The sequence below is a fragment of the Camelina sativa genome, chromosome 6 (genome assembly GCF_030686135.1).
Source record: "Camelina sativa cultivar CO46 ecotype springtype chromosome 6, ASM3068613v1".
Taxonomy (NCBI): Eukaryota; Viridiplantae; Streptophyta; class Magnoliopsida; order Brassicales; family Brassicaceae; genus Camelina; species Camelina sativa.
The window spans coordinates 4314604-4333528 of NC_141885.1; the positions used below are offsets into that span (position 1 = coordinate 4314604).

At 36.5% G+C, this 18925-nt stretch overlaps 3 protein-coding genes across 5 annotated transcripts; 2 read left to right on the forward strand and 1 right to left on the reverse strand.

Moving 5' to 3' along the window:
- Nucleotides 1-2540: 2540 nt before the first annotated feature.
- LOC147942243 (uncharacterized) lies at nt 2541-3572 on the forward strand. The gene has a single exon (XM_087453326.1). The coding sequence runs from the start codon at nt 2541-2543 to the stop codon at nt 3570-3572; it is 1032 nt and encodes a 343-aa protein (XP_087309452.1).
- Nucleotides 3573-7979: 4407 nt separating this feature from the next.
- LOC147942244 (glycosyltransferase family 92 protein RCOM_0530710-like) lies at nt 7980-11914 on the reverse strand. The gene is made up of 9 exons (XM_087455864.1): nt 11775-11914; nt 10142-11698; nt 9980-9985; nt 9453-9723; nt 9241-9311; nt 8984-9147; nt 8845-8894; nt 8683-8757; nt 7980-8601 (listed from the first exon to the last, which is right to left on the reverse strand). The coding sequence occupies exons 1-9, from the start codon at nt 11902-11904 to the stop codon at nt 8154-8156; spliced, it is 2772 nt and encodes a 923-aa protein (XP_087311990.1). The 5' UTR covers nt 11905-11914; the 3' UTR covers nt 7980-8153.
- On the forward strand, nt 11853-14390 carry LOC104790388 (uncharacterized). 3 transcript variants are annotated; one of them, XM_010516136.3, is made up of 5 exons: nt 11853-11980; nt 12527-12809; nt 12974-13081; nt 13873-13937; nt 14048-14390. In XM_010516136.3, exons 2-5 carry the CDS (start codon nt 12708-12710, stop codon nt 14196-14198), a joined length of 426 nt encoding a protein of 141 aa, XP_010514438.2. In that variant the 5' UTR covers nt 11853-11980; nt 12527-12707; the 3' UTR covers nt 14199-14390. The 3 variants fall into 3 exon arrangements, with proteins under 3 accessions (XP_010514438.2, XP_010514440.2, XP_010514439.2); XM_010516138.3 differs by having other exon boundaries at nt 13873-13932; XM_010516137.3 differs by lacking the exon at nt 11853-11980 and having other exon boundaries at nt 13873-13957.
- The last annotated feature ends 4535 nt before the right edge of the window (nt 14391-18925 follow it).

The window sequence follows — 18925 nt, forward strand, 5'->3', positions numbered from 1 at the left end:
ACACATGCACACTTATTCCTTTATTAGTTTATTGGTACAAAATGTTTATGCTTTCTTTATTTCATCTCTAATATATATTCTTTTCTTATCTTAGGTGGTTTAAAATCCATTTATTTGAGAATAAAAAATTGGTTTCACGATACGTGAACATGCAACCTTCCGGTTAGTGAATAATCTAAATTTTTTTGTTTGATTTATTTCATATCTACACTAATTTGTTTTTGACTTCATGTAGTTATGTCACAAATACATGTTGAGAAAGAAACCAGTTCTGAGTTTAGCTCAAGGTGAACTGCTCACATTTCGAAGTATCCTCTTTACATTTATTATTGAATATATACTATCCTCTTGACTTATCAAGCTTTTCAGTTTTTGGTACACCCTAGGTTTTTGCTTTGATCCATTTGTATATCTTTTCAAACGATTGGGAGTAGATTAAAGGGGCCGATGTTGAGACCATAGAGGAGGAAAATATATAGTAGGAAGAGAGAAGACAGAGATGAGTTTGGTGGAGTTGCTCATGTTTTTTTGTTTTGCTAACTGTTGTTCATCGTTTTTGTTGAATGATGATTGTTTAATTGATTCCAAAGTGGCTATTAAATGTTCTATGTACTTTGTAATGATTTAGTAGAGTAATATGTCAGCATGACAATCATGTAATTTATATGATACTTTAGAATTTTTTTCCTGTAAATATATTCATATTTTATTGTATATGTATAACGGGTTGAATCTAAAAACAGTAATTTAATACTGAAAAAGCTGTAAAAATCTAACCTTTAAACTATAAAAAAGAAATTTTGACGGCGTATAATCAATATTAAAATAATAAATATATCTATTTTTAAGCTGATTTAATTACTACTATAAAAAACAAATCATCTTGTGTGAAATACGGGTGCAATCCTAGAATTAATATTCAAAATATAAATATACAATATTAAACACAAAAAGAGAAACAAATAAAGTTAAAAAATGTTAAAATCTAGTTTTCGTTGGAAAACAAAAGTTGTCAATTGGTATTGACTATTGAGACTGCGCTCATACTTCTCTTCACAGGATGGTTCTTGAATCTTTTTTTCGGTCTCTTTAATTATCTGATATATATGGTAGTGTTGTAAAACACGGATGGTGGATTACCATAACCGATCCACACTCGGCCCGTATTCGGCCCATGTACGTCCAAGACAGTAAGGCCCATCGGCCACCACCATTAGTCTAGGTCGGTTTAGACTTCCTAATGTAATTGGGCTTTGCCCTTGACTATATATATGTAACATTCGATTGGGATAATAATAATAAGACAAGAGAAAACCTCTTTCGAGTTTCTCTAGTTTACAACACGTTATCAGCACGAGTTTGCCCTAACCTCCAACTGAGAAAAACCTTAAAACCCTAAGCCGCCGCCGCACACAAAGTCCCTTCTTTGTCCATACTCGGCAATCGGTTCCTGTCCGTAATCCGTCCGAGTCCGTCCGTGTTCGGCGATCAGTTCTCGTCCGGGGTGAGTACTGTTCGGAGATCTGTTCTTGTTCGTGAAGCAGCTGTGTTCGTGATCGGTTCTTCCTCCTATCTAAGCTGAGGTTCGTGATCAAGCTAAGTGTAAAACCGAGGTCTTTAGCTCCCGGTTCATATCCAGTCAACCTCCAAACGGTGGAAGGTAAATAAATCTAAACCCCCTTAGAACATATAAATCGAACATGTTCTCCTAAATCTAATGGGACATTAAAACTTGCAATTACACAATCAACAAACCAAAACCCTATAACCCTAAAACTTAAAATCGGATTGTTATAGGGTTGTTTTAGATTGTTTGCAATTAAATCTATTATGCCATATTTAAAATACAGTTTGATTGTTTGTTTAAAATCGATGGCATGAATACCTAGATCTAAAACCTAAAATTTGAAAATATTAAACTGTTTGATCTAGGTTCAAATCTGATTATGAGTATTGGTTTAGTAAAATTAAAACCCTAAAATCTAAGACATTAAAATCGGATTAATTATATGTTTCACATAGAACCCTAAAATCGATTAGGAAAATTTCTAATTTAATTTGTTGGTCATTATCTAGTATATTTAAGAAATTTAAATATATTAGACAATATCCTAAAAGACTAGAAATTATTTCTTAAACCTTTGTCCTAACCCTAAAACTAGAAAAAGGAAAAACTTGTATAGGAAAAGGAAATTCTTGCATGCTAGATTTTATATTTATGTAGGATTGTTCTCATGCACATAATAGGCCACGAAATTACATAAATAAACAAGACACTATCCAATAATATAATCGGCATGTTTCGGTCTCATATATACCGCATAGCCCAAAAGAAAATAAATCCATGGTCCGGTTTTTACCGCATGGCCTAGACTATAAATCGGCATGGTTCGGTTTTGAAAACCACATGACCCAAGAGCATAATATTCGGCATGGTTCGGTCTCATATATACCGCATAGCCCAAAGATAGAACGATTACATGTTTCGGTCTCATGTATACCGCATGGTACTAATCGTATGCATGTTTCTATTTTGTAGAATGGCAAAGATCAACAATCTCAACTATGCTGCACTTAACGCGTCCGGAGACAACTACCTCAAATGGGCTTTGGACACCAAGATAAATTTGAAATCAAAGGACCTATGCGAATGCATTGAGGATGGTAACGATTGCACTGAAAAGAGTAGGTATAAGGCGATTTTGTTAATCCGCCACCATCTTGCTGAAAACCTCAAGGATCAATACCTTACAATAGAGAATCCTCTTGAGCTTTGGACAGAGTTGAAAAATAGATATGGACACCAAAAGACGGTGCTCCTACCAAAAGCTCAATTCGATTGGAAAAACTTAAGGATCCAGGACTTCAAATCCGTGGATGAGTATAACTCAGAGCTATTTAAGATAGTCTCAATCCTTAAGTTATGTGGTAAGGAGATCACTGAGGAAGATCTGCTAGAGAAGACATTCTCAACCTTTCACACCAACAATATACTGCTTCAACAACAGTATCGTGAAAAGGGTTTCAAAACTTATGCAGATCTTATCTCTTGTTTGCTGCTTGCTGAGCAAAACAATGAGTTGCTACTCATGAACAGTGCAATGAGACCTCCTGGTTCAGCCCCATTACCTGAAGCACACAAAGCCGATTTGACCAAGAAAGAGCCCAAAGAACCCACCGGGCCCAAAGAGACTAACTATGTCCATAAGAGCAAGTACCATGGTCTTGGCCGTGATGGTAAAGGACGTGGTGGTCGTGGTAATTACCAAGGGAACTACTACGATGGTTACGGCTGTGGGAACCGGTCCGACTTCGGTCGTGGCCGTGGTAGAGGCCGCGGAATTCACAAACCGCAACATAAGCCTAAATCGGTTTGTAACCAATGTGGTATGGGGAATCATTGGGCTAAGACGTGCAGATCATCTAAGTATCTCATTGATCTTTATCAAGAGAGTTTGAAGAAAAATCCAAAAGCCAATATGGTCCATCTCGATGGTGAAGGAGATTTCGACCATGAGAATGATGATCTATTGGACTATGAAACTTCGGATTGTCTAGGAGAGGATAATTAAAAAAAAATTGTCTTGGTTTAATTTATGTTTTATGATTTGAATTTTATTTAATTATGACATTGGATTATATTTTTTTGGTTTAAATTCAATAATTTTATTTCCTTCATTATAAAATTATTTGTTTATGTTAAAACATAAATTCTTGTCCATTTTAGAAATGGTTGAGGGCATACTTGTGGTAAATAGTGGATCCAGCCACACGATTTTGAAGGATAAGAGATATTTCATTAATCTCATAATGAAAAATGACAATATTAGTACAATTGCGGGTATAGCAAGTTTAATTGAAGGCTACGGCCAAACACACATACTTTTGCCTAATGACACACATCTTGAAATAAGTAATGCCTTATATTCACCCAGCTCTAAGAGAAACTTATTGAGCTTTAGAGACATTCGTTTGAATGGTCTACATGTTGAAACTAAGGGTGAAGGAAACCAAGTGTTCTTACAAATTACTGAAATCACCCAAGGATCTAAGAAAATCCTAGAGACTATACCCGCACTAGCCACTGGTTTATACCATGCTAAGATTAATATGATAGAGGCTAATTTGGCAATGAATAAAATGTTCAAAGAACAATTCACTTTATGGCATGACCGGCTTGGCCATCCGGGTTCTAACATGATGCGTAAGCTAATAATAAACTCTAAAGGGCACACTCTAAGAGAGAGAAGAGTTATTCCTAAAAATCTCACATGTGTAGCATGTGCACAAGGAAAACTCATTGTGAGGCCATCACCAGTGAAAGTCACTAAAGAGACTTTAAATTTTCTGGAAAGAATACAAGGAGATATATGTGGACCAATACACCCACCATGTGGGACGTTTAGATACTTTATGGTTCTAATCGACGCATCGACCAGATGGTCGCATGTTTGTCTATTGTCAACTAGAAACCTTGCGTTTGCTAGATTGCTGGCCCAGATTATACGGCTAAGAGCCCATTTTCCAGATTTTCCACTTAAGACTATACGTCTAGATAATGCTGGTGAATTTACATCCCAAGCGTTTAATGAATATTGTATGTCCATGGGGGTGAGTGTGGACCATCTTGTGGCACATGTCCATACACAAAATGGATTAGCTGAATCCTTCATTAAACTGATCCAATTGATTGCTCGACCATTACTAATGAGGTCGCAGCTTCCTGTGTCGGCTTGGGGACACGCAGTATTACATGCAGCAGAGCTTATAGGCATCAGACCATCTAGTGAACATAAGTATTCACCATCCCAGTTATTAACGGGCCATGAGCCAGACATATCCCATCTCAAAACATTCGGGTGTGCCGTTTATGTACCGATTGCTCCACCACAGAGAACTAAGATGGGACCACAAAGGAGGATGGGAATATATGTTGGATATGATTCTCCCACCATTATTAAGTATCTTGAGCCAACTACAGGTGATTTATCTAAAGCCAGATACGCGGACTGTCAGTTTGATGAAACCGACTTTCCCAAATTAGGTGGAGAGACAAGCAAGCTGGTCAAAGATATTTCATGGAATCAAACATCCTTAAATTGGCAATATCCTCGGACTCTAGTCTGTGATGCAGAGGTCCTAAAGATTATACATTTGCAAAAGCTAGCTATACAATTGCCAGATTCCTTTGCTGACCCTAAGAGAGTAACAAAATCGTACATACCAGCTTGTAATGCACCAGTACGTATTGATGTTCAAAAGGAACACAATAATCAAGTTGCTACAACGTCTAAGACCCGTTTGAAAAGAGGTAGACCAATAGGTTCCAAAGATAAGAACCCTCGGAAATCTAAGAAAGGTGCAAATGAAACCGAGGTTAAAGAGATAATAGACATGGCCGCGGCAAATCCTAAGGTACCGAATGAGGTTTGGGACGCTGAACCTCAATGTCCGGAAGGTATTGATAATAATGAGATCTCAATCAATTATATCATGTCTGGAATACAATGGAACAGAAAAGATGTCGACATCGATGAAATATTTGCATACAAGGTAGCACTTGAAATAAATGAGGATCATGAATCCACGTCCATTTTAGAGTGCACTCAAAGACCAGAATGGTTAAAATGGAAAGAAGCTATCGACGTGGAATTAAGTTCATTAAAGAAAAGGAATGTGTTTGGTCCGATCTTAAGGACACCATTCGATATAAAACCAGTTGGACATAAGTGGGTCTTTGTAAGAAAGAGAAATGAGAATAATGAAATCGTGAGATATAAAGCACGGCTTGTAGCACAAGGATTCTCTCAAAGACCCGAAATAGACTATGAGGAGACATACTCCCCTGTGATGGATGCAACGACTTTTAGATTTCTAATAAGTCTGGCTATAAGAGAAAAACTGGATTTGCGGTTAATGGATGTTGTAACCACATACTTATATGGTCTACTGGATAATGAAATATACATGAGATTACCAGAGGGTATTGAGCTCAAAGATAAGAGAGGTTCTCGAGAACAATACTGCATAAGGCTAAACAAATCACTTTATGGACTGAAACAAAGTGGGTGAATGTGGTAAAATAGACTAAGTGAGTACCTAGCCAAAGAGGGCTATAAGAATGACCCCATCAGTCCATGTATATTTATAAAGAAGTTTGCAAACAAAGGGTTTTTCATAATAGCAGTATATGTGGATGATTTAAACATCCTAGGAACCTCTGGGGAAATCGCCCAAACAGTCAAATATCTAAAGAAAAAATACAAGATGAAAGACCTATGCAAGACAAAATTCTGTTTAGGATTGCAGCTTGAGTACATAAATGATGGAATCCTTGTGCATCAAATGGCATATACAGAAAAGGTACTCAAGGGATTTAATATGGACCAAGCTCACCCATTGAATAGCCTGATGGTTGTGAGGAGCCTTGATTTAGATAAAGATCCATTTGGTCCAAAGAAGGACGATGAAGAAATTCTCGGACCAGAAGTGCCATACCTCAGTAAAATAGGAGCGTTAATGTTCTTGGCTAGCCACACTAGACCAGACATATGTTTTGCCGTAAACCTCCTAGCAAGATTTAGCTCTTTTCCAACCCAAAGGCACTGGAATGGTATCAAACATGTGTTGCGTTACCTACAAGGAACGCTTGATTTGAGTTTATGTTATACTAACTATAACAAAGAAGGTTTAGTTGGTTTTGCTGATGCAGGTTATCTATCGGATCCGCACAATGCTAGGTCTCAAACCGGCTATGTGTTCACACACGGTGGTACAGCTATTTCATGGCGTTCTATGAAGCAAACCATTGCAGCCACATCATCTAATCATGCCGAAATCTTAGCAATGCATGAAGCCAGCCGTGAGTGTATGGTTGAGGTCGATGACTCAACATATCAGGACAGATTGTGGCATGGCCGACGATAAGGAAGCTACGGTTATCAATGAAGACAATACGGCCTGCATCGCACAGCTCAACGAAGGATACATCAAGGGAGATCGGACAAAGCATATTCTACCCAAGTTCTTCTTCACACATGAACTACAAAAGGCCGGAGAAGTTCAAGTGGTACAAGTTCAGTCTAACGACAATTCAGCCGATCTCTTCACCAAATCTTTACCGACGTCAACATTCAGGAAGCTCACGCACCAGATTGGAATGCGGAGACTTAAGGACTTCTAGGGATGCTTGGAACAGGGGGAGTAATGCGTGATGTACTCTTTTTCCTTCACTATGGTTTTTTCCCGATGGGTTTTCCTGGTAAGGTTTTAATGAGGCAGCACCCCCAAGCGCATTACAGAGATCCTACTTAGCATTTGCACGATTATGTCATCCAAGGGGGAGTTTTGTAAAACACGGATGGTGGATTACCATAACCGGCCCATACTCGGCCCGTACTCGGCCCATGTACGTCCAAGACAATAAGGCCCATCGGCCACCTCCTTTAGTCTAGGTCGGTTTAGACTTCCTAATGTAATTGGGCTTTGCCCTTGACTATATATATGTAACATTCGATTGGCATAATAATAATAAGACAAGAGAAAACCTCGTTCGAGTTTCTCTAGTTTACAACAGGTAGAACAGACTATCTTATTGTCAAACGGTGTGGAGATAGAAAAGCTGATGGTGCTTAATATATCGTGATGGTTTAAAGAGATCGAAAGAAGGGTGAGCACAAGTTAAACTAATTTAATTTATCTCACGATATTTAAACCTTCACATTCTGTTTTCGTCTTTGTCATCACTCATCACCAACCAATGTTCCATGATCAAGCTTTCTACGTTTTGAAAATTTGATCTCAAGCAATTTGTAAACAAAGATTATGAACATCGTATACAAATGGCTTGAGATCTTATACATATTAATTGGGTTCTTAATATGCGAACGAGCTTCTTTCTTTAAATAAATCTCATCTTCTCAAACCATTTGTTTACGATGTCCATAATATTATATATTATCGATAAAGCAGCCTATGGATATTTGAAGAGATTTTCGAAACTTTAGGAACAAGGAACTGAATGATAATGTAGTTTTACAATGTGTTGAAGCAAATGATTCTGTTGTCATATGCATTGTTATAGAACTGCCTAGATCCGAGGAAGGTTCAGGCTAAAGATGGTGATGAATGTCATTGAAGATGATGATCTCATATCAGCCTTGTCTGCGAACAGCTCTTGACGCCATAGCTCGCAGGTTAGCTCTTGCTAGCGACAGGTTAGAAACCGCTGAAGAAGAAGTTTCAGGCGTCGTTGTTACGCCAAACGCAGACGCGAACTCCTGCCGCTGCAACCGCAAGGCTAATGCGGCATCCCTATCTTGGTCCAACCTCATACTTGCGTTTCTACTCCTTCTCTCGCTCCTCTCGCTTCTCTCTTCAGATACAAGCAATCTCGAAAGATCCTCCCTCTGAAACCTCTCTTGAAACGACGCAGTTTCTCTGTTCCTGCTTCTTAGCCTTTGATTAGGATCTTTAGGACTCGGCGTCTCCATGCCTCTCGAGTTAGCAGCAGAAGCAGCTCTTTGTGCTTCGACTTCTTTAGGGAACAGAAGCTGGATCGTGTTCCAAAGAACCGTATTAATCGTACAATATCTTCCATTTCTGCATAGATAAAAACAACATCGTAAGATAGAATTTTGAAGCTTTCAATCCGAAACTCATATAACATTTGATTCTATTTACCCTATTAGTTGCCTGCATTTAGGACATTTCCTTCCACACTTGTCGGCGGCAGATCGCAAACACTTTTTGCAGAAGCTACAGAAGAAACCCAAAACTGAAACAAATCAGTACCAAATTCACCATATAAAAGATAATATAACTCTGTTATTGTAGTTAACCTACCTGTGTCCACAAGTTGTAGTACTGGGTTCAAAGCAAATCTCAAGACAAATCTGTAGAATCACGAACCAAAATCAATGAATTGCGAAAAAAAAGCACTAAAACAGAACAGTCTCAGGAGCCTCAAGATTCAGATTCATACCGCGCAAGACAATTCATCTCGAAGCTTATCTATGCAAGGAAGCAGAAGAGAAGTTGAGTTCTGCTCTGAGGGAATCTTGTCATCTTTAACTATCTTCTTCTTCTCTTCTTGTTTAATTGCTTCTATCTCTTTCTTCTTCTTCTTCTTTTCTGCAGATCTTTCTTCTACCAACCGCAAAAAGATTCAATAAAACTTGATCTCTGTCACTAATTTCATGAATCCCTAATCTTTCCAAAATAAACATAATTTCAAAGTACCTTCATGCCTGATTACTTTATCAAGATCAATAACAGGTAACGGAACAAGACTTTGCTTAACTCGCTGCTTCCTGAGATTCACAAAATCGAACGAATTTCAAAAATCCCATTTTTCAGATTTCTCAATTTCTCAAAAACTGAAAACACCCATTTCCAGATTTCTCAATTTCTCAAAAATCTGAAGAACCCTAAAAATCAAAAATTTGGTTTACCTTCTTGAAGAACCTGAAGGAGGGGTTGATTTAAACAACAAATCAGAACGTCTCCTTCGCTTAGAAGAACTTCTTTCAGGTGTATCCTCGACCACAAAGCCAGCGATCAAATCCTCTTCGTCCCAACCCGCCATAGCCGCCGCCGATTTGAATCTCGGACTGATGAAAATCTCTCCGTTCTCACCGTTCTTATCCCTCGCGGTCGGTGCCTCCTTCGATCCATCTCCGGATCGGTTAGTAGCAACTCCCGTTGGTGTTTCATTCACCATTCCTCTCGATCTAGGATTTGAGATTTCCCGAGAACGCTCCCGAGAAGAGGAGAAAACAAAAAGAAATTGGGAAAGATAATATTTCCCCAACGGTCAGATTATCTTTTTAAAAATCTTGAATTCTTCTAAACGGTTAAATCTTAACTGGGCCTTTGATGGGCCCTGTTGACCTTTTCTTGAAATTATCATTTTAATCATTTTTTTTGGTAAGATATCAATTTGATCATTTACTGTCAAGATTTGATTTTCCTTATTTACTTTTAACTTCACTACTCGACCAAAAATTACAGCAAGGAAATAAAGATTCCACTGTAGAAATTCAGAAAAAGAAGAGGTTTAGTTTTGGCTATTGGGCTTTATGAAACTGTTTTCTAATCTTTCGAGCTATTCTATTCTGGGCTGACGAACCTATTTTATAGCTAACTTCATCGTCATCATTTTTCTCCCAAATAAAACGCTGCGTTTTAGTGTTCTTGAACATCTCAAAGACCTGATCTCTAAGCCCCGTATCATTCACCTCACAGAATCTCTCAGACCAATCGGGTGGTTCAACGGGTCGGGTTCCTAAACCGGGTGCTCGATCTCTCGACCCGACGTTCTCTTCGTTTTGCCAATCCGCCACGTAAGTCGCGACTCTCCGGTAAAACTTCTCCTTGAAAACCTCCCAGACCTGATACTTGTAATGATTAATTACCATTATGACCTTATCCACGTCGGTAAAGTTGAACTCATCCCTAAGATGAAAATGGTGAACGACGTTGATCAGCGTCGCGTTCATCGCTTCCGGTCGGATTATGCTCTTGTGTCTCTCCGGTAAAAAAACACGGCAAGTGTAACCCGTCGTGACTCCTTCCCTAGGCCGAGATCTCAAACCCGACGGTCCGAAACTGTGGCACGGCGTTCGAATTTCGCCGATCGAGTCAGAGGCTGTGTAATTTCTGATGACAGAAGGTAAGGATTCACCGGAAGGGATGTAGTAGAACTCGTCGACGTCGATAAACGCAACCCAATCGCAATCTCTCTTTGCACGGATCGCGCAATTGGAGAATCCGGCTTCTTGAGTTTTGATCCACGGCCAGAAATGTCTAGAGATGTTGTAACCGCGGCTAACGAGATTCTCGATCTCGGCGATTATGTCGTCGTCGCTGTTGTTATCGTAGATGAACCACCGTTGAACGCCGATCCCGGCGTGGTACATCACCCACTCTCTCAAAACCGCGGCTGCGTTTCGCGTCATGGTGCAAACGCACATCTGAAACGGTTTCTTCCGCGGAGGTTTAATGATCCGACCCGGTTGAGCGATCGAAGGAAGCATACCAGTTCCTCCTTTGATTCTAACCGAGACTTTAACAGGCCCATGGGCCGTTTTCGGGGGGTCCAAAACAGCCAACGGTGTTCTACAACGTACAATCTCCTGAGCCGCGGAGATAACATCTGATCTTATTAACCGATTATGCTTCGTGAAATCCCAGCCGTAAACGCACTCATATCTCGACACGTCAGCAACTCGTCCTGGCCGTAGATTAAGCCCCTTAACAAAAACCACCGTAGAGTTATCGTAGTCGATCACGGCGTCGTAAACAAGCCAATCCCACCGGTGAGTTGGTCCAGCGGGTAGATGCTCATCCGACGTCCATCTCGAAACAGCAAGCGATACGCCATAGCCACGTGGCGTCTCGGGACACCGTACGATCTGACCTCCGAATTTGTCTCTATCCACAGCCGTCGGATACGTTTTCCGTAGCTTCGACGAATCGGAGAAAACGCAGACGAGATCGTCTTTCGTAAATAACCGACGAGAATGAGGGTATTTTAGGAAAACCAGAGTTTGCTCAGGTAACTTCACCGCTTCACGAATCGTAACCGCCGGAGAAGAAGAAGAAGAAGAAGACGATGTTACAGAGTCGCCAAGAACTTCCCTCGTCGTTACAGCCGTTGAGAAGCTTATCGTCGAACGAACCACCGGACGAAACCTCCCTGTTAGTATTAAATATCAGTTTCTGATCATTTGAAAGGAAAAACAAAAAGAAACCGTACGGGTGCATTAATTTACCTTTAAAGATGAATATGGTGGAGAAGAGAACAAAGGAGATGACAAACAGAATCACGAACCAGAAGAACATCCGCCACGAAACAACGATGTCTCCACCGCAACCACCACCTAGTTTCCTACGAACTTTCATCTCTTACGCCGCCGATAATCGCCGGCGCTTGCCGTTGTTTTAAGCTTTCTCCCGTAACAAAAATAAAAAAATAAAGGTAAGGTTTTTAATCTTTTATTAGTTCTTCCTCTGCTTCTTCACCGGTCAAAGTTTCTGATTTTGTTTTGATGATTTAGAGTTATGAATTGTGTAATTCTTTAATTTTGTTGTTATCTCAATTAAGAAAGAAGAATTAAAAGAAAAGGTAAAAAATAAGGAATTTTACTTTCCTTTTATTTATTTATTCCTGACCTATGAAGAAGAAGAAGAATATGAGAAAAAAAAAAAAGAAAAGTCACGAACTTGGAGAAGGAGAAAAAAAGACGGCTCACTCTAACAAAACCATTGGTTTTCTCTGATCATGAATTTATTTGCTTTTTTAAGAACATGAATTACTCTCCCTGACGGTTTTTTTTTCAACTTTTACTTCACTTCGTAATGCAAAAAAAAAAAAAAGATTCGGATACGTTGCGTGCTATTTTTCATGTCGTAATTTCTTTTACAGCTTTTATGAATTTAGAAGCCACTTTAAATTATTTTTGTTTTTTTGATTTTGCCGTTTGAGGCGTGATTTTGCTTTGCCTTTGACTAAAGTTGAAAACAGTATTTATATTGCCGCAGAAGTGGGTCCTAAATCAGCACTAAGTTCTATCTTTTACGGCGTCGTTTTGAAATTTTCGTTATAAAATTGATATAAACTAAACCCAACGGGCCTAACAGTTAGGCCCGATAAAGTACGTTTAGAGCTAGGATCATCTTCTCCGGCAATATCGCCGGGAAAATAAATGTTGGCGATAACGAGAGTGATAAGCCGGCGACTTCACAGAACAAGCGATGTTACTGTTTCTCCAAAACTCTCAGGATTCTCTATTGTATCTCCCAAACACGTAAGCTTCGCTGCTTCTTCTTATGGTTTCCATGGCGATCAGAAATTTTTGGAATTTGAATTCTAAGTTTGTTTTTTTTTTGGAAAAGTTAACTCTTTTATAGGCACCCGTGGATTCAATCTTTTGTTTTAGGATCTGATTTGTTAAATACCCTTTTACTGAAGGTTGAGGTAGAGTATGCAGATGGAACCAAGTTCAAGTTTTCATCAGAGTTTTTGAGGATTCATAGTCCAGCTGCTGATGGGAAAGTCAGATCTATCGGTGGTGAAAAGGTAATTTGTAAAGATTGGTTCTTTTTTTTGGGAGGTTTATAGACTTTTGACATCTTTTCTTAGCTCATCTTTTAGACAAATCTAATTTCAATAATTTGATAACTACCTATGAGTAAGCATTGGATGCTGCTTTGGTTCATTTTGGCTTATTGTTTTCGGTCCAGCTAAATAATTATGGCCACTAGCTTAGCTTTGTTCTTACTCCCAACTTAGACTTGGTTCTAGATGGATTCTGGTTCTAGTTAAAAGAAGAGTCTAGTTTGGCGGCTCTTTGGCTTTTGCATAACCCCTGTACAGTTATTGACAACTAGTTCGTTATACTTGTAGATGAGGCTACGGTTTAACTAATACGTGGTGCTGTTGTTTCTCTACCTTATGACTACTAGTTTGCTGTTCTATTGGCTGATCATTTGTAGATTTTTGGGGGGTTTTAACAAAGATGAAATCTTTAAGTGTTAAGTATAACCACTTCAATAATATAGTTTCACTGGATGGAGAAATGGTGTAGCAATGAGTTGTGGTGTTGTTTCTTTGCGTTTGGCTACTACCTTTCTGATCTGACTGACTAGCTTCTGTAAGGTTTTGTTGAAAATGCAATCTTTTAAGTATCCTAGCTATGAGTCCTGCTATTGTACTTCTCTCCTATGGTTACTTGTCCATTGATTGCATGACTAATCAACGTGTAGAATGTTTGGGACCAAGTTGCAATTATTAAGTTTCACTCTTTACTCTTTGCGCAATGAGTCTTACTGTGTTTAGATTTGGCCTAACTATTTTGTTTACTCAATCAGGTGATATCTGGAAGGCGGTATGTAGGAATCATGTCTGCAGAACCGGTTGGAAAGTACGGGGTAAGGTACTTTCAAAACCCGTAAGGTCATCATAAAGATACTTGAAACCAACCTATGTTTTTTGGTTCGCTTATAACTTCACGCGGTTTGGGACTAAATCTTTTTGAGGGTTCAGGTTAGTGTTTGATGACTTGCATAGAACGGGGATATATCCATGGGATTATTTCCAGGAGCTTGGGAGCAACAAGTTTGGTCTTATGAGAAGCTACATCAAGACTCTTCAAAAGCATAATCTCAGCTCTTACTCAAATGTTTTTTTTTCATAACTCATCCGCAATATACTTATAACTCAACCGCAACATTCATCTGTAACGCGTTACGGCTGAGTTATAGTTACACGTCAACGATTTCTGATGTGGTATCTGACGTGACAATGACATTTTATAATAACGTTTTTTCCGGTAACATAAAATAAGAGCACGCTGGGTATTTTGAAAATACCCAAAATATTCTAGTAATCAAAATTTTTTTTGTAAATTATGGTAATATTACCTAATTTGGATAACATTTGAGTAAATCACCCTTTAAATTAACTTTTTCTTTTATAATAGTCCTAGAACACAACCAATTACGACTAACAAAAACAAAATGGTAAAAAAGACATCCGAATGAAGACTTTCAGAACGATGATAGCAACCTCCAGACTTCCACTCGATTCCACATTCGTAGCAAAACGTGTATCCACATCTATTAATCAAACATAAACATTACAATTTTAGTAGGGTAGGTGTAAACATAATTGGTCGAATTCCAATCAAAGGATTTAATTGTTATAGCTAAAGAATGTGATTTAAGATGGCACCTGCAAGTTATTACAGCCATGTTGTGTTCTTTCGATGATGGTTCGATCATGTGTTGGCACTTTTTACATTGACGCCACGTCGCTGTAGAATTTGGAGTTGGTTCCAACTTCCAACCTCTCGTCATCATTATTGCATGACAAGTTGATGCTGAAGCGGTATCTCATAGTTTCATCTTTTTCGGTAGATTTGGAGACTTCACCTCCTTTGAAATCCAAACAGATGGTACCGCAAGTTTTTTTCTGAGCAGAGGGCGGCGGCATACTTATGCTGATTTCAGAAACTATTGTTTCCATTGCAAGTTTATAAGCAAAGCTAGCTTGATTTCCAGTCATCAGAACAGGGATGCTATATGTCAATTGTTGTCTTATGCATCATCATCCATTACCAACGCGATCCTCTCTTGCTCAGGCGCACATCTCCCCATGACCTAATTAACGCAAACACATCAGTTACATGCAACATTGAAGCAAATTATAAAGACTTGTCAACCAAGGAATTAATTCTTTTACCAAATTATAAAAAATCTGATATTGATCAGAGTTACAGCACATTGAGATATGAGTCACCCCCAAACTCACGGCTTCGGTTAGTCCTCGTTTCAATACCCTAAGCTCAGCCTCCAAAACTGTAATGGCAGAGTCATGGATGGACCCCTTCATCTGAGATATTATCTTGCCAGCAAATTGCGATCCCAAATCCTGCCACTGAGTCCTTGCTTACTAAACCCTTGAAGTAAAGATTGTAGTCAGGTTTGAAGTCGAAGACTGACGGTTTTAGGCCATCTTCTTCTCGTGCTGCTAGAGTGCCTTCCTCCGTGTCGCACATACTTTAAAGATTTTTCTTCTTCTTTCTTAGGTAAACAAAAAAGGTCTCTAAATTGCTTTACGAAGAAACGACAAGTTCATAAATTTGATGATGGCTTAGAGAATATTGCTACATTTTGTAAAAGAAGTTTAACATAACTGAGCAATTTTATTAAAGTTAACTAATGAAAAAGAAAGAATGTAATTAATTTCCAAAATTAAAAGTTGGTTAATAATATTGGCTTTTCTTTAAGTTTTTCTCTTTAATTACCCTTTTGCGCAATGAGTCTTTTAAGAATAACAAGACTCTTAAAAAACATAATCTCAGCCGTGAACCTCCCTCCTCCTTCGGGAAAGAGATGATTCTAACGATCAAACTGTTTTGATAGATTCTTTTTCTGGAAAAACGAAGAATTTTCTTGTCTTGTTTCAAAGTTACGGTTGTTGTTGTTTGCCTTTAATTTCTTCAGTTGCTTTTGTTGATGGTATTAGTGTTGATTGACTATAATTTGTCTTTAGAGAACAAAATACTAATCAAAAGTTACACTTGTAAAGAAAATATTACTACCAGTATCATTAACATTAGTTGTAAACTCTTCTGTATACCCTTGTAATTTTTGATCAAAATAACTTTTGCTTCTACAGTTTTCATTAAAATAAATATAAATAAAAAATGTTTGAACATACAAAAAAAAATTATAATTATCACCGTTATTTATGAGTATAAAATTTGAAGTATGTCAACTGTTTTTAGTAATAACCAATGTAAAAGAAATTAACAAACAAATAGTGGAAGAAAAAAAAATAAAAAACATTGGTACATGCATCATGCATGAAAATAACAAATGGAGTTTTAGCATCACACATCACATGTGTTCCTGGTCCGTTGCACGTGCGACACATTCGGACCGTAAAAGCCACACTCACTACTAGGCGTGATTACAAAACCACGAATATTCTGCAAAAACGACTACTAATAAACTAAATTAACTAGCAATAATGAACTTTGTTTAATCTTGAAGTCTCCTTAGTATATAAGTATTTTATTAAAGTAAAACAAATATCCTAATAATATTAATATTAATATTAAAGTGTGCATCAAACGGTAATGTAATAGTATATATTTTGCTTTCGATTTCAAAACTCAAAAGTTTCATTGTCATCTCATCAAATCGTTTTCGTATGTGAAAGATTATAATATTTGAGCTATCAGACATTTTCTACATACATAACCTTAAGATAATACATAATTTGCATATAATTACTTTTTTTTGTCAACGCATAATATTTAATGTATTTCTGTTATATTTTTAACAAGTAAGAACTCGGAAGGAATAGCGTAGCTTTCTGTGATGGTTGAATTGTAATGTATGGTACTACTAACTACTCCGAAGAGACAGACTACTTACAATTTAAATCTGTTTTATTGTGTATGTTACAAAATACTCTAATAATCGGTTATGCACACCAACGTTGATACCTCATACTCCATCTACTTATTACCACCAAACTCACCAATGAAAAAAAAAATGAAATAATTACAATTTTAATTGTTTTTGCGTATGCATCGATTTATTGAATAAAACTAGGTTCTGAACATACGCTATGCGTGGGTATATTTGATATATTTTGATGAAAACTATATATGATTGATGATGGTAATAAAATACTTATAAAACATTTAAATTAGTATTAAGGAAAAAGTTAAATTTCATATACACATTTTTTTGAAATATAAAAATCAGTTGTGTTGTAAAATCAAATATGATAAAAAAAATCATGAATTTAACTCGCCATCCAGGCGAGGCGAATTAAGCTGATGATCTCACATATCCTAAACCATTTCTTTGACCACCAGAAAAACAAAACAATTTTATCATCATGAATTTAACTCGTTTTCATATTTAATTGATCGCTATCACCTATGTTTTCGTGTTTTTTATTCAATGTTTTCTTTTTTTTTCATATTTTTTCTTGTCATTTCTATTGTCAAATTTTGTGGTAATCGTCATCATTACTTTTACCGTCTGGTTTTTCGCTATAATATTTTTCTTCTTCATCCTCGTCAACTTCTTCAGTTCCTTCCACTAAAAACATTTTTTTAAGACTAGCACACAACTTGTTAATCCATCAAACTCCAATAACAAAATCATTTCTTTTCTCATAAAAAATAAAAAATAAGATAAAAAATAAAAAATTAATGAAAAAAAATCAACTTGTCTATAAAATCATACACAAAAATATGTTTTACAGCTCATAAGAAATAAAAAGCACAAACGTAATAAATAAGATAATTTATGTTTTACATAAATAATTATAATATTTTAAACTTTTAAAAAGTTTCGAAATATAAATTTTGAACCTTTTAAAAAGTTTCAATATTTATAATATTTTAAACATTTAAAATTTAAAAATTATAATATTTAAAAACTAAGAACTTTTAAAAGTTTCAATATTTATAATATTTAAACTTTTAAAAAGTTTCAATATTTATAATATTTTAAACTTTAAAAATTTAAAAATTATAATATTTAAAAACTTTTTAAAAGCTAAGAACTTTTAAAAGTTTCAATATTTATAATATTAAAACTTTAAAAAATTTTAAATATTATAATTTATTTTTTTGAAACTTTTTAAAGTTTAATTTGATCAAATAAAAAACCGGATCAAACCGAATATACTTTTAAATTTGGACGCCTGATAAATCAAGTTTTTCTGCTCATTCGTTGTTGGAAGCATATTAATCTCATTTATACTGGTTCTGAACTATTGTTTAAAAATTTTATAGCCGATGTGAGATATTGTGCATAGTTCTTTTATTTCCATAAATTTAAATTTTTCTATTTTCTAAAAAATTCTGGAAATTTAAAAAATGTTAATGAATTACATGTCAAATCCTAATTGGTTGTTTAAAATAATTTTTAATATAAAAAATTCTGGAGATTTTAGAAAATGTTAATTAGTGAAATATATAATCACAATTGGAAGTTTAAAATCCTATGTGGACGACTTTAGGAGAACCTTTAAAAACTTATAGCTCCTATTTTTTATTAGTATAGATTTTCGTAATCATAACAATTTTGTTACAGCAGTTTTCGGAAAAGCAAATGAAAATTCACTTTTTCCCCTTGTAAATACAGTATTGTTATTGTTTTAGGTTAATTAGCGATTTTTTTCTTCTAAATTTTTTAATACAATATGAAATAACTAAAATACTTGTGAATGTGAAGTCTTCATTTTTCCTCGACGAAATACAAAAATCGTTGAAAAGTAAAAAATCTTGGAAACAACCATTTTAAATCACTTTGTCCAAAGCATTTTTTAATACCAAGAAAGAAATAGATAACCATAAATTTGTCCTAATTTTCCATTTCTAGTAATACAAAA